The 27,426-nt window shown below is 40.6% G+C and overlaps 1 protein-coding gene and 1 long non-coding RNA gene across 4 annotated transcripts in view; one reads left to right on the forward strand and one right to left on the reverse strand.

Moving 5' to 3' along the window:
- The window catches only part of LOC124782208, a 33,801-nt gene extending 18,671 nt beyond the window's left edge, over window positions 1-15,130 (reverse strand). Inside the window, exons 1-4 of the mRNA XM_047253922.1 lie at window positions 14,636-15,130; window positions 14,317-14,517; window positions 14,116-14,227; window positions 1,026-1,163 (exon numbers count right to left, since the gene is read on the reverse strand). Of these exons, the coding sequence (XP_047109878.1) occupies window positions 1,026-1,163; window positions 14,116-14,227; window positions 14,317-14,517; window positions 14,636-14,770 (586 nt within the window). The 5' untranslated portion in view covers window positions 14,771-15,130. The remainder of the gene's footprint in view (window positions 1-1,025; window positions 1,164-14,115; window positions 14,228-14,316; window positions 14,518-14,635) is intronic.
- Window positions 15,124-27,426, forward strand: part of LOC124782224 — a 51,113-nt gene continuing 38,810 nt past the window's right edge. Inside the window, exon 1 of one of the 3 annotated variants that reach the window (XR_007015956.1) lies at window positions 15,124-15,373. This is a non-coding gene — a long non-coding RNA (uncharacterized LOC124782224). The remainder of the gene's footprint in view (window positions 15,374-27,426) is intronic. The other 2 variants (XR_007015955.1, XR_007015957.1) reach the window with 2 other exon arrangements.

Genomic DNA, 27,426 nt, shown 5'->3' on the forward strand with positions numbered 1-27,426 from the left:
AGAGCAAGATTACACGGCACATGCAGGTGCCCACTGGCAACTTTCCGGAGGTCACTGAGAGATTTGCCCATATTTGCCTGAACATTGTAGGCTACTGCCACCATCATAAGTACAGCAACGCCTATTAACAATTATCGATAGATTCAGGTATTGGCCTGAAGCAATCCCAGTTGAAAATGCCTCTGCTGAGACATTGGCAGCAACGTTTGTGGCGCAATAGGTCACGCAATTTATTTGTCTGCTACATATAAAGACTGATAGAGGATGCCAGAATCTGAGTTTTTCGTGCAGGTAGGCAAATTATGTGTGCAACACAAGCTACCACCCAGTCAACAATGGGATGGTGGAGCACTGGCACCACTCCTTGAAAACAGCATTAATGTGCTATGATACAAATTGGACCACAGCCTTACCCCTCATACTTCTCGGCCTATGAACAGTACACAAGCCAGACCTGAATGCATCACCGGTGGACCCTGTTTATAGAGACACACTTCATCTACCAGGGGAAATTGTTGAGTCAAGAGCATTGTCAGGAAACCTTTGATCTCAAACAGAATTAATAACCTGACTCAGAGAACACAGTGCTCAAATGTCAGTGCTCAGGTGTCATAACATGGGTCATGTCCTTCATTTGTGCATAAAGAGTTAACAAACAGCACTTACACCATGCTTCAATGAGACGGAGTTAAAGCACCACTCACATTGCCATACTTCCTTTACAGGGCACCCTTAAGCCTGGAGCAAGTAATCGCCTAAAGCCCCTGACATGTAGGCTGCTTTGCATGACAGGTGTGTTGTGAGAGTAGACTGCCCCAGTGCCTGCAGACAGCAGCCGTATGAGTTTCCTTCTTCGAAACAAAGACTGTGTCCAAAGGCTTAATTATTTCAGCATTCTTTTTCATTTTTTTCTGTAGTGACCCAACACCATCTCTATGTGATGAATAGCAGTCTATCCTTTCCATAATACTGTTGTTGTTCCATCCCAGGCTTCCCATTTTTAAATGCAAGGAAAAGATACATACCTGATAACTCTTGTTCTAGGCTTGCAATTCTCTCTTTTTTGGAATTTAAAACACACAAAAATTTGCTGTACAAAATATTTTCAATCTCCTTTTTGTTCTGGGTATATTCTTCTATTTTTCGCACCAAAGTCATTCTCTCTGCAATTGTGGAAAATAATTGACACTATATAGTTAACTAATTTACTTTCACACAAAACACATACAAATGACTCTATGTAAATAACAAAATAAAACCAATGAAAACAAGAAAAGAACAGCTTTGCTTAAAAATTCTTAGAATGAAAGCAATAACAAAAATCTAGATTTGTACAAGAAAAATCTTATGAGAATCAACAAAAATGAGAACCTAAATAAATACATATGGTTATTTCAATTTGATGATAACTTTTATAATGCCATCTGTACAGACAGTTATTTAAGACTATGATTGATAAAAATATGCATTTTCTTTGACTAGAGAACAGAAATATGTTGTTAACAATACAATCAGTTCATAATCCTAGAGAAACAACACACAAGTTACATTAATAGCTACTATAGTTGGCATATCATATATAAGCAGCAATTAGAAGGCAAAAATCATTACTGAAACAACTATAATTGAATGTAAAATACAAATGACAGAATAAGAGTAAGTAATATGGAACACAATGGGACTATTGATATCTTTGGCTAAAACTTTATTTGCTCCTCCTATGTTTCACAGAAATGAAGTACCAGATCCTTGACTTTAGTGCAATTTTCTTTCAATCTTCTTTTCTCTGTTCTAGTTTTAGTAACAAGCAAATTATTTTATTTTGTCTTCTGTATTTTTCAAGTTAATGCTTTTAGCTCGCTCATGGACACAAGTATTTATATGGCACACTAAAAACCAGAATCTAAACTAAGGCACAACTTTAAGACAAATTAGTGTTTCCACCATAAGTGGAACCACACATTTGAATAAACAGTCAAACTTGTTTGATTTGAAACAAATTACCACATTGTTTTAACAGTATCTTAGGCCAGAGACACTAATAATTTCCTTGCTTGCACAAATAGTGACAGGAACTACCATTAATATTTGCAAATTTAAAGGTGAGAATGAATCAGTCAGAAATGTTTGGGGACATATGAGATTATGCTACGTTGAGGCTACATCAAACAGACAGCAGGCTGAATGCACTGTTACCTACTGCAGTCAGTTGTGGTCGATCAGAATGCAAGCCAGTCACAGCAATGCACACGTTGAATGGCACTCTAAAATACTCCACCTGCTGTGCAATAAACATGAGTAACATTTCTGATGATGAGCAACTGTTGTTTTCCTTTGCATTATCTTTGAGGAAGCAAAGAAAGAGAGTCTATACTATTACTAGTAAACTACAAGAGTATGGTGAATTTCAGTCTCTTCAAGGATCCATCCTGTTAAGATCATTCCTTTAGCTATTTTTGTAGATCTTGTGAATATTTTGAAATGTTAACCTAAGTTCACTGAACTGAAAATCTGGGTTAACTACAGTCATGCATTGTTTTAAGCACTCAGATCTTTTTATTAAATGATTCTTCAGAATGATAATGCATTATTATTATTATTTCTTTCCTTTAACAATGGAAAGTGACGCAGACCTTGATCAAGCGTGACTTCCTTTTAACTGTACGGTATATGTTACATTGCATTTAGGAATTTCGGGTAACTGAACATGTATCAGTAATTACAGATTTCTGTAGTTGTATATATACGTTTGGATGTAGCTGTACTGCGTTGATGGACTAGTGGATATTGTGTGGTATGACTCCTGTAGTTGATAGTGTAATTGGTATAATGTCAACTTTATCCTGATGCCACATGTCCTTGACTTCCTCAGCCAGTTGGATGTATTTTTCAACTTCTTCTCCTGTTTTCTTCTGTATATTTGTTATTATTATTATTATTATATACAACCCCAGTCTCTCATAGGAACAGTTATGATATAGAATTGTTGGCTCTTAGTTCATGCAAACAAACTGTTATATCAATGAACTATATAATACATATGCATCCACCAAATAAGTAATCTTTCTGTTTCTTCCAACAATTCTTACTTTTCCAACTAAAGTCTTTGTTGAAAATCACAATCTGCCAGTTGCTTGTGGTGGGCAAGAGCAGTCTAGTGCAGACACCCACCTCCTTTTCGCTGGGGTATAATATATCTTCTTATACTGTGCCGAGCATGCACACAGTGTGTGCCAAAGATAACGACAGTTCACGTCCGCTGCCTGATAGTGCACAGTGTGTTTGGAATTCCAAGATCTGTATCTGCTCTCTTATAATGCGACTCATGGGATGAAAAGAAAAGCAAGCTCTCTCAACTGTTAGCTATCATGTGATGCAGACAAAAAAGTAATCTCATGGATCATAGTGTTATTATTCACAATAGCACTAAATGAAGGAATAGCGTTATTGTATTTTCTCCAAACTAAGCTTCAAGGTGAGATCGTTATTTCAATGACTTCTGATTTCAGTTACCTCGACCCAGATTCATAAGTACATGCAGTTCACAGTTCTGAGGGATAATTGGAAATTGTATCAGCAGCTAGAACCTGGACTTCTGATTGAGCCCTGTTTGGGGAAATTTTCATTTAACTTCTTTAAATACAAATCACAATTCTGAAATTTTATTTAAGTAATTTACAGCTGGAGTGCAGCCAATATTTGCCCCAGCACATTATGTAAGCTCAGAAGATTTTGACACAAATTTCATAATCAAAATATAAGCATCATAAGTATTAATAATAATTAAACTTGAGTCTTCATAAATGCATAAACTACATTCTAAAGGGGCCCATAAAAATATGCAGGGTGGTCAGAAACAGTCTGAAAATCTTGCAAGAGTGTTGCAGGGTAAGTTGTGCTAAGATATAATGTTTTAGGAACAAAATTGGATATATTGCGCCATTTCTGAGTTAATTAGCTTTGAAGTTAGCCAGTCAGGCCACTACACCGGCAAATTCAAATGGCCTTCCAGAGTCGGTGTCACCAAATGTGTTCTTCGTTTGGTTTCCTAAAAACTGAACAAGACAGCAATTAAAAAACTGGACATGGGACTGTAATAAGGACCGAACCCACGCCAGATGCTGAGCAGTCTTGTGCACCGTTATCTACACTATGAGAACAACTGATACAAGTTGTATCTGGCACGCCATTCGAATCTGCATGCACGATGGTCCAATTAGCTAACTTCAATGCTAATTAAATGCTAAATGGGACAATGTACTGAATTTTTTCCTTAAAAATTATTTCTTAGCACAGCCTACCCTGCAACACCCTTGAAATCTTTCCAGACTGTTTCTGACCACCCTGTATATGATAGAATGATGCCATAACATGTAGCACATAGACAATGATGGGTTGCCCAATCTCTGATTGATTGATCTTTTAGCTCTAGAAAAAAATAATCAGTCTCAATAAAAGGAGCAATCTCATTTTCTCATTATAATGAATTTTAATGGTGAGAATGCTTTCAATGATTACTTGTGGGAAAAAATGCATTTTTATTTTGCCTAATGGACTTATTTGCATGTGGACATAAGAATCTTGGGCTCAGGACAGAAAAAGGGAATGGCCTCTGCATAATTAATTTTTACAATGAAGCATTCGAATTTGTACAAGTGAGTATGAAACAGAACCTGTAGGGGTAGGTCAAGAAATATCATAACACTAATACACAGTAATTAAAAACTGCCAGAAAATCCATATGAATGACGTTTTACCTGCATTCTATGTAAGTTGTACAGTAGAATAGTCATAAGCAGAGAATCCTACGTTCAGGACAGGCCCAAGGACAACAGTTTCAAACTACAAAATTTGTGACTAGGCAGAATTGCTAGGTAGGGAGGAAGCAGCATGTAATCTTGGTTGAAGAATTGTTGATAGATGTAGAAGTGCCATCAGAGCAAGCAAGCCTAGAGAGAGAGAGAGAGAGAGAGAGAGAGAGAGAGAGAGAGTGTGTGTGTGTGTGTGTGTGTGTGTGTGTGTGTGTTAGTGGGCTAGCAAATAATATTAATAGTAACATGAAATGTTTTGCAGGTGAAGCAGCCACCTAGAATGAAGTAAAATCTGAAAATAAGTTGCGCAAATATCTAGTCAGACCTTGACAAGATTTCAAAGTGGTGCTAAGATTGACAGTTGGTCTTAAACTTAAAACTGTCACAAAACAATTTACGGGGACAAGAAATACACTCCTGGAAATGGAAAAAAGAACACATTGACACCGGTGTGTCAGACCCACCATACTTGCTCCGGACACTGCGAGAGGGCTGTACAAGCAATGATCACACGCACGGCACAGCGGACACACCAGGAACCGCGGTGTTGGCCGTCGAATGGCGCTAGCTGCGCAGCATTTGTGCACCGCCGCCGTCAGTGTCAGCCAGTTTGCCGTGGCATACGGAGCTCCATCGCAGTCTCTAACACTGGTAGCATGCCGCGACAGCGTGGACGTGAACCGTATGTGCAGTTGACGGACTTTGAGCGAGGGCGTATAGTGGGCATGCGGGAGGCCGGGTGGACGTACCGCCGAATTGCTCAACACGTGGGGCGTGAGGTCTCCACAGTACATCGATGTTGTCGCCAGTGGTCGGCGGAAGGTGCACGTGCCTGTCGACCTGGGACCGGACCGCAGCGACGCACGGATGCACGCCAAGACCGTAGGATCCTACGCAGTGCCGTAGGGGACCACACCGCCACTTCCCAGCAAATTACGGACACTGTTGCTCCTGGGGTATCGGCGAGGACCATTCGCAACCGTCTCCATGAAGCTGGGCTACGGTCCCGCACACCGTTAGGCCGTCTTCCGCTCACGCCCCAACATCGTGCAGCCCGCCTCCAGTGGTGTCGCGACAGGCGTGAATGGAGAGAAGAATGGAGACGTGTCGTCTTCAGCGATGAGAGTCACTTCTGCCTTGGTGCCAATGATGGTCGTATGCGTGTTTGGCGCCGTGCAGGTGAGCGCCACAATCAGGACTGCATACGACCGAGGCACACAGGGCCAACACCCGGCATCACGGTGTGGGGAGCGATCTCCTACACTGGCCGTACACCACTGGTGATTGTCGAGGGGACACTGAATAGTGCACGGTACATCCAAACCGTCATCGAACCCATCGTTCTACCATTCCTAGACCGGCAAGGGAACTTGCTGTTCCAACAGGACAATGCACGTCCGCATGTATCCCGTGCCACCCAACGTGCTCTAGAAGGTGTAAGTCAACTACCCTGGCCAGCAAGTTCTCCGGATCTGTCCCCCATTGAGCATGTTTGGGACTGGATGAAGCGTCGTCTCACGTGGTCTGCACGTCCAGCACGAACGCTGGTCCAACTGAGGCGCCAGGTGGAAATGGCATGGCAAGCCGTTCCACAGGACTACATCCAGCATCTCTACGATCGTCTCCATGGGAGAATAGCAGCCTGCATTGCTACGAAAGGTGGATATACACTGTACTAGTGCCGACATTGTGCATGCTCTGTTGCCTGTGTCTATGTGCCTGTGGTTCTGTCAGTGTGATCATGTGATGTATCTGACCCCAGGAATGTGTCAATAAAGTTTCCCCTTCCTGGGACAATGAATTCACGGTGTTCTTATTTCAATTTCCAGGAGTGTAGAATGATCACATAGACTGTTGTAGGAAAAGCAGGTGGCAAGCTTCATTTCATTGCTGGGGTATACAAAGAGAACCACAGGCTTTTCTGACTGAAGGAAGAGTTTCATGGAAATTATGAAAAACTTGTAGTACAAAAACCTGAATATGAACATCAACTATTCTGTGAAAACATGTTTAGACAGTTTAAAAAACCAATATAAAATGAGGGATCTAGGAATATGGGACAACCCCCCATGTACTGCCACCAAAGGGACCATAAAAACAAATTCAGACTAATAATGGTATGCACACAAGCATTTAAGCAGCCATTATTTTTGCACTCCATATGCAAATGGAACAGGAAGAAACTATAACATCTACTATAACAGGAATTATCCTCTGGCACGCACTTCACAGTAGTTACCACAGTATGGCTGCAGGTGTAGTTATTAGCTGTAGATAGGCAGTCATAATATCCACTGCGTCTGTGACTTCTTTAGTTAGTGATTAAGGTGCAGGTGCTTCACTAGTGTGAGAAAGACACTTCTGGATCCACTTCTAAGAAAGGAGAACCCTACATATTTGTGCAAGAAATATATTTACTGGACACAAATGTGAGTTAGCAAATGTCTAATAAGTATTTTGACAATTTAATGGCTATGGCTTTATTTATTGATTTTATTTAGTTCACTGTTGCTATTTGAGTTTACATTTTGTGATTTACAGATATCGAGCGAAGCTGTGGACACTAGAAAATGGAGTGCCAAGTGGAGGGATCAGAACATTTCTCATATTCTGCTATTTGACCACAACAGAAGGATTACAGCAGCAAAGGAAGCCAGAAACATTTGCACTGTATATGGGCATAATGCCACTGGACAGAGTACTGCAAGAAAATGGTTTTTTAGTTTTAAGGAGGATCATTTTGACATTATTGACTCTCCACATTCAAGGAGATCTTTGGGGTTTGATGATAATCATGTAAACAAATTAAGCCACAATGATCCATATCAGTGTACACCAGAACTAGAAAATGTGTTAAACTGTGATCATTCCACCATTGTGCGACATTTGCATGTAATGGGGAAGGTTCAAAAATTGTGTGTATGGGTGCAGCATGCTAAGCCAAAACCACAAAAATCAGCAGGTGGCAATGTGTGGATCTCAGCTTGCCTGTCATCAACTGGCTCATGAGCAACACCAACTAGTTCTATCTTGTATCATTACTTGTGACAAGAAATGGTGCATTTATGTTAACATACAGAAAGGAATGGTTGACCCTAAACAAAGCAGCAACTCCCCATACAAAGCCCTTCGCACATCCACAACAGCTAATGTTATGCAAATCTGGTGGAAGAACAACAGTGTGATGTACCACGAATTGTTTCCCCGAGGTGTAACCAACAACATTTATGCCAACAACTGAGACATCTTGCAGATGCAATCCAAGAACAACCAGGAAGACTACATGAAGTGATGCTACTCCCCGATAATACCCAGCAGCATTCTGATAGACTGGCAAAAAAACACAATACAGGAGTTGATCTTGCATCCTCAGATTTTTACTTTTCCCATTCTCTATCGAACAGCCTTCACGGAACTTCCTTTCCTGATGAAAATACACTCTCAAAATGTTTCTCTGAATTCTTTGCCTCAAAACTACATGAGTTCTAGTGTCACAGAACTGGAATGTTACACCAGCATTGGTAGACTGCCATATATAATGAAGAATATATTATTCATGACTAAAGTCTCTGTTACGTGTATATGTCGCATTTCTTAAAAAGATGAAAAACACTACAACTTATGCTCCAACCCAAAATATTTTTTGAAACAAAAGAAAGTGATTCATATATGAATACCACTGGCTTTTGTCAAACGTGTGCGAGTGATTGGACATTAATGTGCTTATACTCGAAGCAGGAAGGCAATCTGCGATCAGTATTTAACGAGATGGGCTGTGGCACTTTGTACAGCAGTACAATATTTGAAATCCATTACAAAAGTGTTATCATGAAACAACAGAAATAGTACTAGTAATCCTTTTTTGGTGGCAGATAATGACTTTAGCATTGACTGAGTGGATTGGACTTGGTGGATTGGAAGTTTTGATGGAATGCCATGTATATATCAGCGACTGTATTGTCTGATGTGTTATTTTTATAGAGGCTATAAAGAACTTGCAATTGGCATTCATTTTTTGTCCTTTTTTCTGAATGTGGTTAACAAAAATATGGTTTACCAGTTATGTTACCATTATTAATTGAACACTGTCATGCCACTGTCTAGTTTCTGAAGTAGCTTGCATTTCAGGCAGTTTGAGGACTTATACATAGCCTTTGAATTACAAGAAGAGAGAACAGCTGTAGAAGATGCCAAGGTAAGTGGTCCCTCACTGACACAGTTAGCAGTCAAACGAATTGGCATCGAGAAGGTGAATGTGATTACTACAACAATCCCTATAGGGCACAACAAATGTTGCTGCCCAGTATTGATCACTTCAGATCTAGTCATAAGATTGGGTGGGGAGATAACTGTGTCAGAGTATACTGAGAAATGTGTGCATGGCTGTTCTCCTGCTGGCCAGGCACATTTCCCTGACGTGGGCCAGATGATAGTCTCCATGTATCCTGCACTTTTAAGTGTTAAACACCAAAGATGTACAGTCATTGCAGGCTTTGACTTTCCTCACCATGATGCCTAAAGCTGGCTCTGTATGTCATTGCCTTTTTTGGATACTGCCACACACCCAAAAGATATGACAGATGTAAAGGTAAAATCTGCTCTCAGTACTATATTCTTCTTTGCACTATTCACCCATTCACTTGCATGTTTCATTGCAGCACCAGACATGAGTTCACAATGATAAAGTGTGAGACAAAACTTGGTAAGTAGCAACCTCACTCATACACAAGCTTACAAGGAATCATTGCTAACTGTTGGGATGTGTTTCGACAATACAGACACAATGTGTAATTACAGAACAACTTCATTAGCAACTTACTGCATGGAGAATAACACAACTGATAACAACTGACTTGAAAAAAAATGTGCCTAGCAACCTCGACAGACACTAAAGATAATAGAAGGTGGTAATACTTGAATCTCAAAATGCCAAAACACAATACAATACATACATACAGGTTTTTCTTTTTTTTAATGTACCAATTAGTTTTTTAAAAAATATACAGAAAAGTATTTACAGTTATACATCTCCTTGTATCAAATTTGTCACAGAATATGATACCGCCTATATTTTCACTAAATGCTACAATAATCATAAACAGCATCATAAAATAGCAGCTGTGTATGTTTTAGTGATGCCTACATGATCACATTGATATTTAGTGTACAGCTGTTATCTACATGCCATTAAGACTAGAGACCTGCCTATAATGAGCAATGATGCCTGTCATACAGATACCAGGAGTCTTCAATCCTAGCATGTAAATAATCAGATAATTTATATACGAGATAACTAATTAGGCTATATTATCATTCTTCTTCCACAGCCAAATGGTTAGTGTTACTGCCTTTGGGACAGGGTTTGATTACTGGTGCCTCCTCAGATTTTTACTGAGGTAGAGAGGTCTGGAACAGGGTTCAATCAGCCTCTTAAGGCCAAATGATGAGCTGCTTGAATACGGAAGCTATACTCACATAGCATAGAAGCATAGACACAGCAGTCCCTGCTCCATATGGGATGATGGATAGTGGCGTTAAGGAGGAGGCTGGAGTGATGAGGGGGACAGATAGCAGAGTAGGATTGTGGAACAGTAACATGCTGATTGTGGGAGCATGCAGGTATGTAGTGGGGACAGGATAAGGCAGTTAAGGGCAGTTGGGAGGTTAGATGGAGCAGGAAGGGGGAGCAGGGTGGGGGAAGAGTGGAAAATGGGGGAAGCAGAGGAGGGGGGAAAAAGAGTGTGGGTGCATTTATGGAACAGAAAGCTGTGCAGTGCTGGAGTGGGAGCAGCAAGGGGGATAGGTTGGTGAAGGAGAGTGACTAATGGAAGTTGAGGTCAGAGGTGTTACGGAAATGTAGGGTGCGTTACAGAAAGTGTTCCAACCTACACAATTCAGAAAACATGGTGTTGGTAGGAAGGATCCAAATCGCTGTGAAGCAGTCACTGAAGTGAAGAACGTTGTGCTGGGTGACATGCTCTCAGCAACTTGGTGGTCCTGCTGTCTCTTGGTCACAGTTTGTCAGTGGTCACTCATGGGGGCAGACAGTTTGTTGATTGTCATGCCCACACAGAATGCAGCACAGTGATTGCAGCTTAGCGTGTAGATCACATGACTGGCGGAGAATAAGATTCAGTTACTCCAGTCCTAGGTGCTACTGTGCCATGAGAGGGATGCTCCTTGTGGCTGGATGGTAGGACTCTGGCAGGTGATGGGTGATTGGGAGAAATAAGTTTGTTTCTGTACAAGTTAAGGATGGTAATTTCAGTCTGTGAAGCCTTAGTAACATCCTGGGTATATGTGGAGAGGGACTACCTATCACTACAGATGCGACCGTCATGGATGGCTAGGCTGTATGGAAGGGGCTTCTTGGAATGGAATGCTGTCAAAGTGGAGTTATTGTTGGGGACTGCTGGGCTTGATACTGACAAAAGCACTGATGCAGTCATCTTTGAGGTGGCAGTCACTGTCGAGGAGGATAGCTTGTTGGCTCGAGTAGGACCAGGTGAAGAGAATGGATGAGAAGGTGTTGAGGTTCTGGCGGAATGTGGAAAGGGTATCCTCAACCTCAATCGAGATCAAAAAGTTTTCATCAGTGAATCTGAACCAGGTGAGGCATTTGCGATTCTGGGTGGTTAGAAAGGATTCTTCTAAATGGCCCATGAATACGTTGGCGTAGGATTGTGCCATGTGGGTGCCCACTGATGAACCACAGATCTGTTCGTAGGTGATGTCTTCAAAGGTGAAGTAATTATGGGTGAGGATATAGGAGGCTGTAGGTTTCAAATCATTCGGGTATTGGGAAAGATACTGTTCAATAAGGGCAAGGTTATGGTCATTAGGGATGTCATTGTAAAGGGAGGTGGCATCAATAATGATGAGCATGGTGCTATGTGGTAGAGAAACAAGAACAGTGGTGAGCTGATGAAAGAAATGGTTGGTGTCTTTTATACAAGAGGGTAGGTTTTGTGTAATAGGCTGAAGGTATTGATCTACAACAGCAGAGATTCTCTCAATGGAGCGACAGTAACTGGCCACAATGCAGCATCCTGGGTGGTTGGGTTTATGGAGTTTAGGAAGCATGTAGAAGGTGTTGGAATACTTGTGTGAATGTGTGTGTTGCCTTCTTTAGAAGAAGGACTTTTGGCAGAAAACCCTCGTGTGTAGCTGTCTTTTTGTTGTGCCTGTCTACGGCTAACATCTCCTCTGCACGGTAAGTAGAAATTTATCATTTTCACAATATTGTCATGTTATATGGCTTGGTATATAGGTCCTAAAATGGAGACAGATGAACCTAGCTTTGGTATACTCTGGGATTGTGGAGAAGACGAATGTTCAAATAAATGCTGCAGTTTCACCTCCCCCTAGTGACCCTCTGACTTTATTTATAATGTTCTTCACCTATTTGACACCAAACATTCGACCACTGTTCCTCTAATTCTTTGGGGCCACTTTTCATGATATCATGGCAGGTGGCTACCCCCTCGGTGAAATTAAGGGTATTATGCATTTCAGTCACAATAGGCTATTCACTTAATCTTTTGGGCCCTAAAGGCTTGGGAACTCACTGCAATGTAGCCGTTTCTACAGTACAGTGCTGTTGTTAAATATTTGACTCCTTTCAAAGACTGAGCCAGTACTCCTAAAATTTTATGAATGAATTTTGGCAAACTTCTGCCCTGTTATTCTCTTTCTCATAAGTCTTAAATTATTCTTTTCCCTCAGGAGGACTGTCCAGTAGAGATCTTTTTATTGGTCTGGCGTTAGTACTCCCTGACAATCTACCATTTCTTTGGAAATTTGATTTTGAGCTGTGAGAACCATTTGTCCTTACAAGGTGTTCCATAAATAAATATCCACTAAAGCAGAGCTCTCCTTGCCTGCATAAACCTCATACAATTGGAGTATGACAGTTCCCTCACAAGTTATCCACAAGCTACCAACCTCATCAGCACTTTTCTGCCAACCAAAGTTTGTGGTGCAAACCTTCCGCTTTAGCCCATGATGTTACAGTGTTGTGTTGTGTGGTGTCATGGTGGCACAGCATACTTGAAATTGATCGTGTTTGCAGAGATTGTGTTGTAGAATGCGATTGCACACTCTAGTGTGGGATGTTTGCACTTCTATTTTGTCTGTGAGTGGTGTCAGTATTCGTTGGACTCTGTGAGCACTGTTTGTAAGAATAATATTTGAAGAATTTTTTGGCAGTTTGTTATGAGCTATCACTTGTTGATAATGATTAAATGTCTACAGTTATTAGATTTAAATGAAGAGTATGTGAAATGTTACATCTGTGGAGAAGGTATGGCACTGACCAATGTTGCTGCACCGTTGACCAGACCAGTATATGTGGTGCTGTAGGTGAGACAACATATAGCGTACTGTCTGGAGGGGTTTTTGGTTTGAGAAGTGTGGGCTCAAAGAGTGTATCAATGACACTTTTACTGTCACTAATAGATCTGTAACCTGAGGTAGAGGTGTTCATAATTGTCAGCTGGTGAAGTCAACAAATGTCAATATGGAATCTTAGCTATGGTATCACAATGATCAGTAAAGTAGCCCAAAATCTAGGCTATGTTGAAATGTGACAGTTTGGTTGGGACTTAGTGAAGTTGTGTGTAAGGTTAAAGTTAATCCCCTTGTGGAATTTTTGCTTAGCAACTACTTCCATTCCACAGATGGATTCCTGGGCAGGACTAGATAGTATATAAGTGGTTTTGTTACATTTATCAAACTCTGTCATAAGTGAAACTAAAAGAAAAAAAAATGACCATGTCGTCACAGAGAAAAATGTATCTTCCTATTTATAAACCTACTAGCATATTCCAGATCATGGCAACATGTCACAAATATTATCAAACGGACCGTACTGTAGTTTGGGGGCAATTCCTCTAAGTAATGCCTGAGGCCATAGCAGACTTCATGTACCAACACATTTCCAACCACCCACATTAAACCCAGGTGGAGCATCATAAGAGCCCAAAAGCCAAAGTCAGGAAATAAATGCAGCACACTGTTACCCCAAGTCACAAGTGCCAAGATAGGCAGCTGCTTTTAGTGTGATGTTTAGGGCAACAGGTGGAGTGTGCTATGTATCACTGATGAGCACTGCCACTTCTCCCTTGGCCTTTCACCACAGGTCATCCTTCTGGTAAAGAATTGCACAGGGGTGCCAGAGGACTTAAAATGTGTCCACTAGAGATGTACACAATTAGCCTGTACTATAAAAAGTGTCGGAATTGGCAAATATTATCTATGTGTTTAAAAATTGAATATTTAATGCAGTGACGAATTAATATCTCACCTTTTTCAAAATACCCCATTTTGTTCTTAGCATCAAGAACTTCTTGCCGACAGCATTCAATAGTCTCGAATGCGAAGTCAACAAACTCTTCCAAGGCCTGAACAAGCGGAACCTAGAGAGTGCGAAAATTCATTAGAAAAGTTGAATGTATTTGGTTAGAATTTTCATGGAGAACCTGAATGTCTTCTGTACGCAACTTACTGGAGATAATTTGATACTACCAAATGTCACTCTGGTGTCAACCTCCAGTTCTTTCCTCCACACAAATCTGTTGTTCTCAACTGTAAATAAAAAATTTTCCACTGCTTCTCCTCCGGAAAATGCTTGCTGACATTCGGTAATGTACTCATCTCTCGTGATTCCAAGCATTTCGCAAAAACTTTCTATTTCTTCTGCACTGAACTGTAACATTTCAACAGAATACTTTATTTAAATTTGTGTGTGAAGCAATCTTTAAAATGCAACACAAAATTTTCTTGATTTGAAAGTCTTTACATCAGGCGTTATAAGATTATCTTACTTTCCCAGTCCATGCCGTGTTTCCATCGATAACCAGAACATTAAGTTCATCGCTAACCCAGTCACATTTCAGTTTCAGAATGGGAGTTTCCCCTTTCTTGGGTGTTTTATACAGACTCACAAAGTTGCCTCTCATTCTAAAATCCCGATCTAATATAAAATAGTAACATACAATCCTGCTTCACAGTGAGACCTCAGACGTCACCCGCTAAAAATTCATCACACACAACACGCTACAGCACATCTAAAATGTCGATTTAATATATTATAAAACATTGTTCTGCTTCACAATGATAGCTTGTGACGTCAGCCCCTAAAAATTCATCTCTCTTATCACGCCATAACACACTTACGGCGCGCAGAACTTCACACTCGCAATATCATGTCACAGATCATATGATTCGTGTAAACACATGTGTAAACAAGTCAACAGTTTAAAATGTTTACAGAGAACTTAGAATCAAAACTACAACACACTCCAGTTGTCTGTTGAACTTGAATACTTAAAGTACCAAAGAGTACGGCGTTTCTGTTCAATGAGCTATCGCGATAGCAGATGAAACAGTTGTTCGGATAGGTGGATCACAACAGGCTCAAATGTCGTGCATAGAGAGAAGAAAGTTACGACAGAAATAGTCCTATTTACGTGATTATATCTCGTACAGTAAACTTCGACAACGGCAGCTGTTCCCCTGTCCAGGATGCAAATCAGCAATGTTGTCGAATTTAAGTGATTGAGGTAAAAGACGAAGTTCACAAATGTAGGAAGAATGGATTACAATATATATATTGTATTTTAAGTATCGTAGTTTGTTTTCGCTGTTTTGAAAATACCTTCGATGTCTTATTTATTGGTAATCTATCTGGTGAGAGTAATCGATGACTAATTACAGTACAGTGTAGAAACAGTGTAAGCGGAGCTCAGACTTGAAATTTCGGTTATTTTTCCAGAACGAAAGAATACTAAAGGCGACTCATGTAACTGTCTGTTTAACAAGCACTCATGCGCAAGAGCGCTTGCGCAAGCACGCAGAAATTCCGTGCGCGTCCACAGGGCGATAGAATACATATTCTCCATTCTGTGATACGGCTAGATTAGATTAGATTAATTCTTGTTCCATAGATCATGAATACGACACTTCGTAATGATGTGGAAGGTTTCAGGTTAATAAAAGATGTCTGTACAAGATATTACATTACACAAAATGTTGCATGACACTAATGTTTAAGTTGGTTTTTTTTCCCTTAATTTATATCTAAAAATTCAGCCAATGAGTAGGAGGGGTTCTCATCTAGAAATTCTTTTAATTTATTTTCAAATGTTGGTTGGCTATCTGTCAGGCTTTTGATGCTGTTTGATAGGTGACCAAAGACTTTTGTGGCAGCATAATTTACCCCTTTCTGTGCCAAAGTCAGATTTAACCCTGCATAGTGAAGATCATCCTTTCTCCTGGTGTTATAGCTATGCGCACTGCTATTACTTTTGAACTGAGTTGGATTATTAACAACAAATTTCGTAAGTGAATATATATACTGTGAGGATCCCTAGATCCTTAAATAGATGTCTGCAGGATGACCGTGGGTCATCCTGCAGACTCAATGATGAATTACCCCAGGATATGATGCCATACGAAAGCAGTGAATGAAAGTACACATAGTAAGCTAATTTACTGAGATTCTTATCATCAAAATTTGCAATAACCCTAATAGTGTACGTAGCTGAACTCGGACGTTTCAGCAGACCATCAATGTGTTGCTTCCAGTTTAACCTCTCATCAATGGACACACCTAAAAATTTTGAAAATTGTACCTTAGCTACAGACTTCTGTTCAAAGTCTATATTTATTACTGGAGTTGTGCCATTTACTGTACGGAACTGTATATACTGTGTTTTATCAAAATTTAAAGAGAGTCCGTTTGCTGAGAACCACTTAACATCATTTACAATTACAACACTTAGTTCTTGGTTTTTGGATGTTATTACTATACTTTTATCATCAGCAAAAAGAACTAACTTTGCATCTTCATCAATGTGGAATGGTAAGTCATTAATGTATATCAAGAACAGTAAAGGACCTAAGACCAAACCCTGTGGGACCCCGTACTTGATAGCCCCCCAGTTTGAGGAATCAGCTGTTGTTTTAACATTACATGAACCACTTATTTCAACTTTCTGCATTCTTCCAGTTAAGTATGAATTAAACCATTTGTGCACTGCCCCCCTCAAACCATAATGATGTAGCTTATCTAAAAGAATTCCATGATTTACACAATCAAAGGCCTTTGAGAGATCACAAAAAATACCAATGGGTGATGTCCGGTTATTCAGAGCATTTAATATTTGATCAGTGAAAGCGTATATAGAATTTTCTGTTGAAAAGCCTTTCTGAAAACCAAACTGATATTTTGTTAGTACTTTATTTTTACAAATATGGGAGGCTACTCTTGAATACATTACTTTCTCAAAAATTTTTGATAGAGCTGTCAGAGGAGAGATTGGGCAGTAGTTGTTGGCATCCGACGTATCCCCCCTTTTTATGCAATGGTTTTACAATGGGATATTTCAGGCTATTGGGGAAAACACCCTGCTCCAAAGAGCTATTACATACGTGGCTGAGAATCCTACTTATCTGTGGGGAACAAGCTTTAAGTACCTTGCTAGAAATGCCATCAATTCCACAAGAGCTTTCACTTTTCAGTGAGTTTATTGTTTTACTGATTTCAGAGGGAGAGGTTGGTGGAAATACAGTTGTTTCAAATTGCACAAGTATGGCCTCTTCTATTAATAGCCTTGCCTCTTCTAGTGAAGATCTAGATCCTGTTTTCTCCACAACATTTAAAAAATGATTATTGAAAATATTTTCAATTTCTGATTGTTTGTTAGTACACTTGTCATTCAGTTTGATGGCACTAAAGTCTTCCTGCACTCTTGGTTGCCCTGTTTCCCTTTCAATAATATTCCAAATTGCTTTAATTTTATTATCAGAGTTACTGATCTCAGACATGATACACATGCTTCTGGACTTTTTAATAACTTTTCTTAGTACCGCACAATAGTTTTTATAATATTGAACAATTTCGGGGTCAGTACTCCCTCTTGCTGTTAGATACAGTTCTCTTTTACGGTTGCAAGATATTCTTATTCCTTTAATTAGCCAAGGTTTTTTATATGTTTTCTTGGAATTATGTTTAACTATTTTCTTGGGAAAACAATTTTCAAATACCCTTAAAAATGTATCGTGAAATAAGTTATATTTCAAGTTTGCATTGGGTTCCTTATACACTTGATCCCAGTCTAGCTGCTGTAGGCTTTCCCTAAATTTTGCAATATTTATATTGTTAATTGAACGCACTGCTTTGAAATTCTGATTTGATATACTGCATGGAGCTATGTCATGTACTGTAACTAGCTGTTTGTTTGTACAATCATCACTCTCTTTGCCAGAAAATGTTAAGTTTGGCTTGCCCAAGGCTCCCTATTCCTGGTATACACATGCGGAAGTATGCATAATCGAAATTCGATCAAACTTCAAATTGCTTGTGCAGTCTTGTTGCACAGATTTGTCGTACACATGCTAAAGCCGTGTTGAGCCAACAACGCTTGCACAAGAGTTTTTGTTGTGTGAAGTCGGTTTGAGGTGGCAGTGTAACAGACAGCAGGGACATGACTGTTGAGGAACCCATCAAGGTGATTACTCCATGGCCATTAAAAGCCGCATGGTATGAACATTAGATTGGACACTGATAGCTATTCCCCTCTACCTCTTCATTCCAGTGCAGTTTTTCAGAGCCCCTGAATCCATTTGCATGTTCCAGTAATGTCAGTTTTCCAATGTGGATAAAAGAAAATTGAGAGCATTGGATGGAGGGAACTAAGAATTGCTTTAGGCCACTGTGCATCTGCAGCCCCTTCTGTGGGAAGGAGGTGGCGGGGAGGGTTTGCAGTACACATACACAAGAGTGCACCATAATCTCTTTTCCATTTGAATTTAGCAGCAGTAGACAGTATTCTGTTTTTGTGACTGCTGGTAGGTCTCAATAGTAGTGGAAAACCCAACCTTACAATTAATGAAGTTCCTTATTTCATCTACATTTGCAGTAGACATGATTAAAGTGATAGGTAATTTAAAAATGGAGAAATTTGTCCACGCAGTACATTTCCTTTCAATAATGAATTATGCAACCATTTTTGGGGAAACTCAACTCAAAGTTGCACCATGTCCTTGTATTTCACTTTAATAAAATGTACAACTCGGACTTCCCTCCATACATCAGAAGCATCTTTCTACGAGACCAGTGGACTATGATTTATGTAATGAAGTAACATATGTCTGCCCCTGCTTGTCCTATATGTGAATTGTTTCATGATAGTTTTGTAAATCTAAATCTGATTGGCCAAATCATGAATTGGACCTTTTGTCAAACACTTCGTAGGAAAATAACTTTAGTGTACATAGCTTGCCCAGATTAAGTTAACTGAATTTTTCCTGGCGACTATCAGAAGGAGTACGCAATGTAGAGGAAGCTAGATGTATCAGCTACACAGTCTGCTGCAGGGAGAGGAACTGTAGAGTGGTAACAATGTGTGTCTTCTTCACACAAAGCTGGAACACTGCAGTTGCTTTATATGAGCACCTACGAAAGTAGTAGTGATGGAAACCACCGAAGGGAACAGTTATCAAAAGGTAGTTGCATTTTGTCACATGCAACAGTTAGCTGCATGTAACTCACTAACATCACATGATTTTCAAGCAGACCAGTTTGGAAAGCATGAGACACAACCCACTGAGCTACCTCATGTGCCTAACTTAAAGAGCATTGTACTCTTGGTCACCACAGCTGACAATGTTAATGATTCATAAAAACCACCTCAGCTGTATTGTTACACATTTATTGTGTCTCATCCAGGTGAACATCTTCAGGTTGCCGAGTTGTGCTAAAGGCGTGACATAAAAGATCATGATTAAAATTATTTTTTTATAACCATTTATGTCATAACTTTAGCACAACTTCGCAACTTAAAGATGCTCAACAAATTAAATTGCTTGTAACACAATAAATGTATAATAATACAGCTGAAATGGTTTTCAATTAACTGTTAAAGAACATTGGCTTGAGTGTGGACCACTTCAAAGATTGTAGTTTGGTTGAGTTGAGGAAACCAGCAAATGTGGATATAAAATGTTGGTTGTCATGACTAACCTTAATGAATCCAAAGTATTACTCTACTCACTGTCTGTCCATTCTCATCTTTTTTTTTTCCTTTGCCTTCCAAATGGCGCATGCTCTGACATTTAAGTGACATTGTGTCAGTGGTCTTGTCCGAGCACAGTGCACAGCTTACGTGACCGCATTAATTGTTGGTGCAGCGTCTCCTGCCCCAAATTCTTACCACTGATAATTAAATTATTCTTATTAAATTCATACCCCTCTGCCCCCCCACCCCCCACCCCCCGTCCTCATTCTCCCATATTTTTGCTTATTTGCCGCACATACCCATGCCACATGAACTTTTGAACTTCAACCTAATCATTCCCACCTCTCTCATTGCTTTTCTATCTGTATTCTCAAAAAACATAGAAGAAATCTTTCAAAGAAGAGTAGCAGATTTTCTGGAAGAGCACAAAATACTGTCCACAGCACAACATGGTTTCTGGAAAGCCTGATCAACTGACACCAATTTTTGAGCTATCAAGTGAAGTACTTCAGAAACTAGATAACAGCGAAAATGTCACTGGAATATGTCTAGATCTATCTAAGGCTTTTGATACCATAGATCACACAAAACTATTGCCTAAGCTTGACAACAAGGGGATTTGAGGAACATCGAACAACTGGGTAAAGCCATATCTAAGCGGTCGAAAACAAGTGGTTCAATTGCAACATCAAAATTTCATCAAACTCGCTCAACGCTATTCAAACTATGAAACCATTAAATATGGAGAGCCACAAGGTTCAGTTCTGGAATCTCTTCTTTTTCTGTTATATGTGAATGACCTAAACAAATTCTGTGAGAACATCATCCAGTTTGCTGATGGTACAAGTGTGCTAGTGAGTGGGAAAGAAATGCAAATGCTTCAGAGGTCTACTACAGACACACTGAACAATATTGATAACTGGCTCAGTCACAATAAGTTGGTAATAAATGCAAGTAAAACAATGGCACTAAATTTCTATAATGTGAAAAAAGGTGAGCAAACTGTTCAGATTCAGTTATCTGGCAAAGACCTTCAGCATGTAGACAACATTAAGTTCTTGAGAGTAGGGCTCCAAGATAATCTTAAATGGGGGATGCATATCGAAAAAGTCTCTAAGAAACGAACCACTACATGCTACTTAATGAGAATATTAGAGGGATGCTGCAACAAAGATTCTCTGAAAACTGTGTATTATGCCTATATATACTCACAACTGAAATATGGAATTATTTTCTGGAGTAACTCTTCTCTTAGCGAAAAGCTCTTTATGCTACAAAAAGGAATTATAAGAACAATGGAAGGTATAAAATGAAACAAAACCTGTAGACCAATCTTTAAAAAGTTAGAAATCCTCACACTTCCATGTATATATGTGTATGAGATAACCGTGTTTGTGAAAAAATATTCAATGGAAAATCCCACTCTCTTCCAGAAAAATGAAAATATTCACTCCTATAACACCAGGCAAAAAGGAGACTTTCATTTAGAGCCCACCAACACCACCCTGAATGAAAAAGGAACCCTGTATTATGGGAAAGTTATTTATAAAAAACTTCCTCCACAAATTAAATCAATAAATGACTCGCAAACTGTCAACTACTAAGGCATATTTGACTCATCACTGCTTCTATAGCCTCCACAAGTTCCTTCAGGAAGCTCACTATTGATTTGTGTCTTTGCCTTAGTGATGTATCATATAAATGTTACTAGAACTTTAATGATTTAGCATGTAAATGTTGCTGTAATACAAATATTAATCAGCCAGTACAGTACATGCTCTTTCTCCTTTAAAATATGTACTCTTTATTTTGTACAATATTTGCTCTGTATATTGTAACTCAGTGATTATTTAATGTAGAAATAATGAAATTAATGCAAAATTAACATTACATTTTGTTATACATTGACTTAACCTACATCAGAATGTACTATTTGTTCACTATATGATTACCATGACCAATAAAACTGTACTCTACTCTACGCATACCAGCACATGAATATTCCCATACCTCATCCATCCCGTTCTTTTTTTATGTATTTGTTTTGGCATATTTTTACATATTTTCTCGTATTTGTGCTCATTTTTTCATATTTTTGTAAGTCTGTATGGTTTTTTTTTTTTTTTTTTTTTTTTTTTTTTTTTTTTTTTTTTTTTTTTTTTCACGTCTTTTCTGTAATCTAGCTAGCCTCACAACCACCTAACGCTGTCATTTGTCAATTTCCTATGTTATTTCCTGCTTCCCCAACACCATACACGCCACAATGGAACCCTCCCTTCCCCCCTCCTCCTCCCAACGGCCTACCACAAACAACATTCCTTTCTCTGGATTCAACATCTTCTTTCACAATGACCTTAACCTTTTCAGATTCTGCAAGTCCCTGTCCCTTACAAACCTGGCACTACAAAAACACATCTCCTTGGCACAGGCATTCCTGAATCAGTTCTGTTCCTTCAAAAAGACACTGATACTGTACATTTCTTACTACATACTGTATATCACACCTCTGAAATTGAATACCTTACTCTCCAGCACCTGGAAGAGCATTCCAGACACCACCTCCGTAAGTTATTAAACTTGTTGACATTATACTGCCACCTTGCGGCACCACTGTCCAACCCCTGCCCAACTCACAGTGTTCCTCCTTGTTGATCCCTCATAGCACCCAGACCCTGCCTAACTGACCTTTTCCACTTGCCACATCCTCCAAAATTTCCTACCAACACTCCACCAAATCCAGAGCCCAATCAATCACAGAACACTGTTGTTAACCTTTCACCTAAGTCCCCAGAACCACAAAAGTTTCAGTCCTGTCCAAAGCCCTCACCATTTTGCACAAACTACTGCCAATACAAGCCAGGCTGCAGCATTTCATCACTACTGTGCAACTGTCAAGAGGGAGAAGTTGAACTTTAGGTCAAACAGTTCTGAGGCCTACAACTCCTCTTTGTCCATGTGGGAACTCGAATCGGCACTGACTGAGACTTCTGACACTGCACCTGGTCATGATCACATCCGGTACTGCATGCTTTGACATTTTCCAGTGGCATCAAAGGAAATCCTCCTCGAATGTTTTAATATAATATGGCAGACAGCTATCTTCCCCAACTCATGGAGGGGGCAATTCTAATCCCTCTCCTAAAACCAGGAAAGGACCACACTTGTCCCAGTAGTTATTGGAGTATTGCCTTGACGAGCTGTGTAGGAAAGACCCTGGAATGGCTTTCAGAGACCAGGCAACTCCTTTGCCGCTCTCAGTGTGTATTCCGAAAATTTCAGTCCATGGTCGACAACCTGATCCTCCTAGAAGCGGCTATTCAGCAGGCTTTCCTCCGTCAGCATCACTGTATTGGCATATTCTTTGATATCAGTAAGGCATACAATACTACTTGGAGACATTGTATTCTCGCACAACTGCATCAATGGGGCTTTCGTGGGCACCCCCCCCCATTTTCATTTGGTCTTTCCTGTCTCGGCAGTTTTTTAGGACCCAAGTTGGTGACACATTTTCTGATCGATTTGAGCAGGAGAATGGTGTCCCCCAGGGCAGTGTTTTAAGTTCTAACCTCTTTGCCATCAACAGTATCACATCTACAGTAAGAAGTTCAGTACAGTGCTCCTTATTTGTGGATGATTTTGCTGTTTTCTGTTCCTCCTCCAGTGTTGCAATGTTGAGCCGTTCAAAGACGGGTTTTCTGCTGATAAGAGTGTGTGTGTGTGTGTGTGTGTGTGTGTGTGTGTGTGTGTGTGTGTGTGTGTTTTTAAATCGTTCTCATCATCTTTTTAATTTGCCTACCTGTCTTGAATGTGGGGGACACAATCCTACATTTTAGAGACACAGTGCGGTTTCTGGCCCTCATTTTTTGACTCCAGATTGTCCTGGTTGCTACACCTGTGAGACTTGAAAGCCAGAACCCTGAAGGCACTGACCATCCTCAAGTGTCTCAGCCACAGGTCTTGGGGAGTGGGAAGGATGTGTCTCCCCCAGTTTTATAGGGCTTTTGTGTGTTTGAGGCTGGACTACGGGTGCGCTGTGTATGGGTCAGCGAGACCCTCTCATTTGCGGATCCTTGACATTGTCCACCATGCGGGGATTCGACTGGCCACAGGTGCTTATCGGACCAGTCCCATACCCAGCCTCTGTGCTGATGCCAGGGAACCATCCGGTGGCAGCTCCACCTGGTGCACCAGGTTTGTAAGTTTCTTGCAGCTCCAACTTCACCTGCTCACCATACTGTTGCTCATCTGCCTCTGGGCTGTCTTTTTTCTCGTCATCCCCGAGCCACGATGCCGTTTGGGATCCATGTGCAACATGTGCTGGAGTCCCTCAGTGCGGAACCTGTATGGCCCCAAATCCAGGATTTTAACCACCTTCCAACCTGGTTACTGGAGAGGCTCAGAGTGATTTTAGATTTGGTGCGGCACAAGAGAGATTGCACTCCTGCTTCCATTATTAATGCAACATTTTCTGCTATTTTATCTGAGCACCACGACTATGTAACTGTTTTAACAAATGGGTCGAAACAGGGGTATTCCGTTGGTTGCTCTGTTGTTTTTCCAGATCATATTTTGAAGGTCCAACTGCCTCAAGCGTTTACTGTCTTTGATGCAGAATTGTCTGCGATCTTGCTGGCACTGGAGCATATGAGACACTCTTCCCGTCCTAAATTTCTTGTCTGTTCCTATTCACTAAGTGCCCTTCACTCGTTGCAACGTTTATATCCAGCAGCTAAAATAATCTAGACCACCCAGGATGCCCTCCTCTAACTACAATGACTGGGGAAGGAGGTGGCTTTCTGCTCGGTTCCAGGGCACGTCGGCATTGCTGGGAACGAAAGGCCAGATCTTGCAGCCAGGGAGGTGTGTCTTGATCCGCAGGTATTTCAGTGTGCCATCCCCCTGCATGCACTCACCTCACTGTTGAGCTCATGAGGCTTTTGTCGGTGGGAGGATGAGTGGTTGGAAATGACTGACAATAAGCTCCGTTTAGCCAAGCCCACAATGCGTGTGTAGTCATGTCGACAGGACGAGGTTCTCTTCACTCGTCTCTGCATAGGCCACAGTCCTATGATGCATGGCTTCTTGCTGTGGCGAGAGGACCCTCCAATGTGTGGTGCTTGTGGCATCCAAATCACTGTGTGCCATGTTTTATTGGATTGCGTTTTATTTTCTGACCCGCGGGCCACGGCTAACTTGTTGGTGGATCTGCCATCTCTTTTAGGAAATAATCAAGTGAATGTGGTTAAAGTTTTAAAGTTCTGTGACTTGTCCAATGTTTTTACCAAGATTTTAGGGAGAGGATTTTAATTTGTTCACATGGTGACTGGCTCGCCCATATTTTAAGTAAGCGGCCAGCCAGTGACAATTTCCTTGATGCTCCTTTCTCGTTTTCCTTACATTTTTTTCTCTTTTATAGCATTTTTCATCTTTTTGTTATTTCTTTGCGTGTATGCTTGCATTTTACTAATTTTGTCCACATATTATTCCTTTAATGTGTGTCAGGGCACTGATAACCTCGGCATTGAGTGCCCATAAGCCCCAACACACACACACACACACACACACGATTCATATCCTGTCTCCCTCATTGTGCTCATTCACTGCCAACACACTCACTAGTCTTTTCCCCTCTCTGCTCCTCTCCTTTTCTGCTCCCTGTTCTGCCCCCCCTTCCCCCCCCCACCCCCACCCCCCCGCCCGCCCTCCCCCAGCTCTGCACAGTGCCTCTTGATGCTGCCTCTAGAAGACTTGTCCTGACGAATTCTAGCCTCTAACATTCCATCATGTGTGTGTGTGTGTGTGGTCTAGTTCTGATGAAGCCCTGTTTGGCGGGGGGGGGGGATTAAAGTTTTGTTTGGCAGTCTTCTTGTTGTGCCTATCTGCGACTCAGTACCTCTGCTACAAGGCGAGACTATCCTTTTCATAATGTAGTTATTGATAACTGTTTTCTGTAGCCAGTGACAGTTTGGGCACAAAACTATACAAAACAAAAATGGTTGTATTCCAGTTACATCAGTGAATATTTTGTTGCATTAGACATACGATGCAGAAAATAGAAGATATACCTATCATATCACCAAGCCATTGTTAGAACAGGCATCACTGAAGGATGGTACGAATTGTATTATAGTAGATGGAGCAAATTACATTACTGAATTGAAAGCAGCCAAGCCTGAAGGGAGCTAACAGAAACATTAGAGAAAATGAAACAGGTAAATATGTTTGAAGTTAGCATTCAAAATAGATGTAAGTTAATGGATAATCACTGTGTAAACAAAGAGAGAGCCATCATAAACGAAATGTTTGATGAGAGCTGCAGCAGATTCCAACATGCCATATTTGTCGAAACAACAAATTATGTGAGAATCAAGCAGTGAAAAATCGAATATGGAATAACAATAATACTATGAAAAGGATAGACTGCTACTTACCACATAGAGGAGGCATTGAGTCACAGGCGGGCACAATGAAAAGGCTACTAAACGTTTATGCTTTTGGCCAAAAGTCCTTCTCCAGAAATAGAAAGCACACACACAAGCACAACTCACTCACACATTCGCTGTGGCGTGATTGTAACTGCGTCTGATGTGAGCAGCAGGGTTGATTGTGGGAGTAAGGAGGAAGCATCGGGGGAGGGGGAGGATCACAGGCTGGAGGATCACAGGCTGGAGGAAATTGTCCTGCCCGTGAGCATGTGCAGGTAATGAGCCATGAGGCAAGGAGTTGGGAGCAGGGATGGAATAGAGATGGACAAGGACACTGCATAGCTTTTATTGTGGTGTTATACCACTGTGAGAGGGTGGGGAGGATAGTGGCTCAGATATTCCTCATTTTGAGTCACAACAAGTCAGTTGAAACCCTGGTGGCGAATGTGATTCAGCAGCTCCAATCCTAGGTGTTACTGTGTCATGAGAGGAAAGCTTTGTGGCCAGATGATGGATATGTGGGAGGTGGTAGGGGACTGGAGAGACAAGGCACAGGAGATCTGTTTCTGAACACACACCAGATATTACAAGCATTGAATAATGAAATAGCCCTGGTACGTATTTTCTGTGACCTATCCAAGGCATTTGATTGTGTGAATCATAGTATACTCCTAGATAAATTGAAGTTTTATGTGACTGATGGTATAGCCAACCAATGGATCATGTCATACCTAACCAAAGGAGTGCAGAAAACTGTACTTAGTAGTAATTCAACCAACAGAATCCAGGGACATAATTCTGACTGGGGTTCACCAAGGCTCAGTTCTGATGTATGTATATGACCTACCGTCTAATGTACAACAAACAGAATTAGTTATTTTTGCAGATGACACCAGTATAGTAATCACTCCCACTATACATACAGAAATGGAAGAAGTGGTGAACAAAGTTCTCAAAAGTATCGTTGACTGGTTTTCTCTGAATGGTCTCATCCTGGATTTCACAAAGACACATCATATTCAGTTCTGCACCTCTAGGGGTACTGCACCAGTGGTAAGTGTAAAACATGGTGATGAAATAATACACAGGGTGGAAACTTCAAAATTCTTAGGTGTCCATATTGCCGAGAATTTAAATAGGAAAAAAACACATTTTGGAGCTCCTAAAACA

Source organism: Schistocerca piceifrons, chromosome 1 (assembly GCF_021461385.2).
Source record: "Schistocerca piceifrons isolate TAMUIC-IGC-003096 chromosome 1, iqSchPice1.1, whole genome shotgun sequence".
NCBI classification, from domain to species: domain Eukaryota; kingdom Metazoa; phylum Arthropoda; class Insecta; order Orthoptera; family Acrididae; genus Schistocerca; species Schistocerca piceifrons.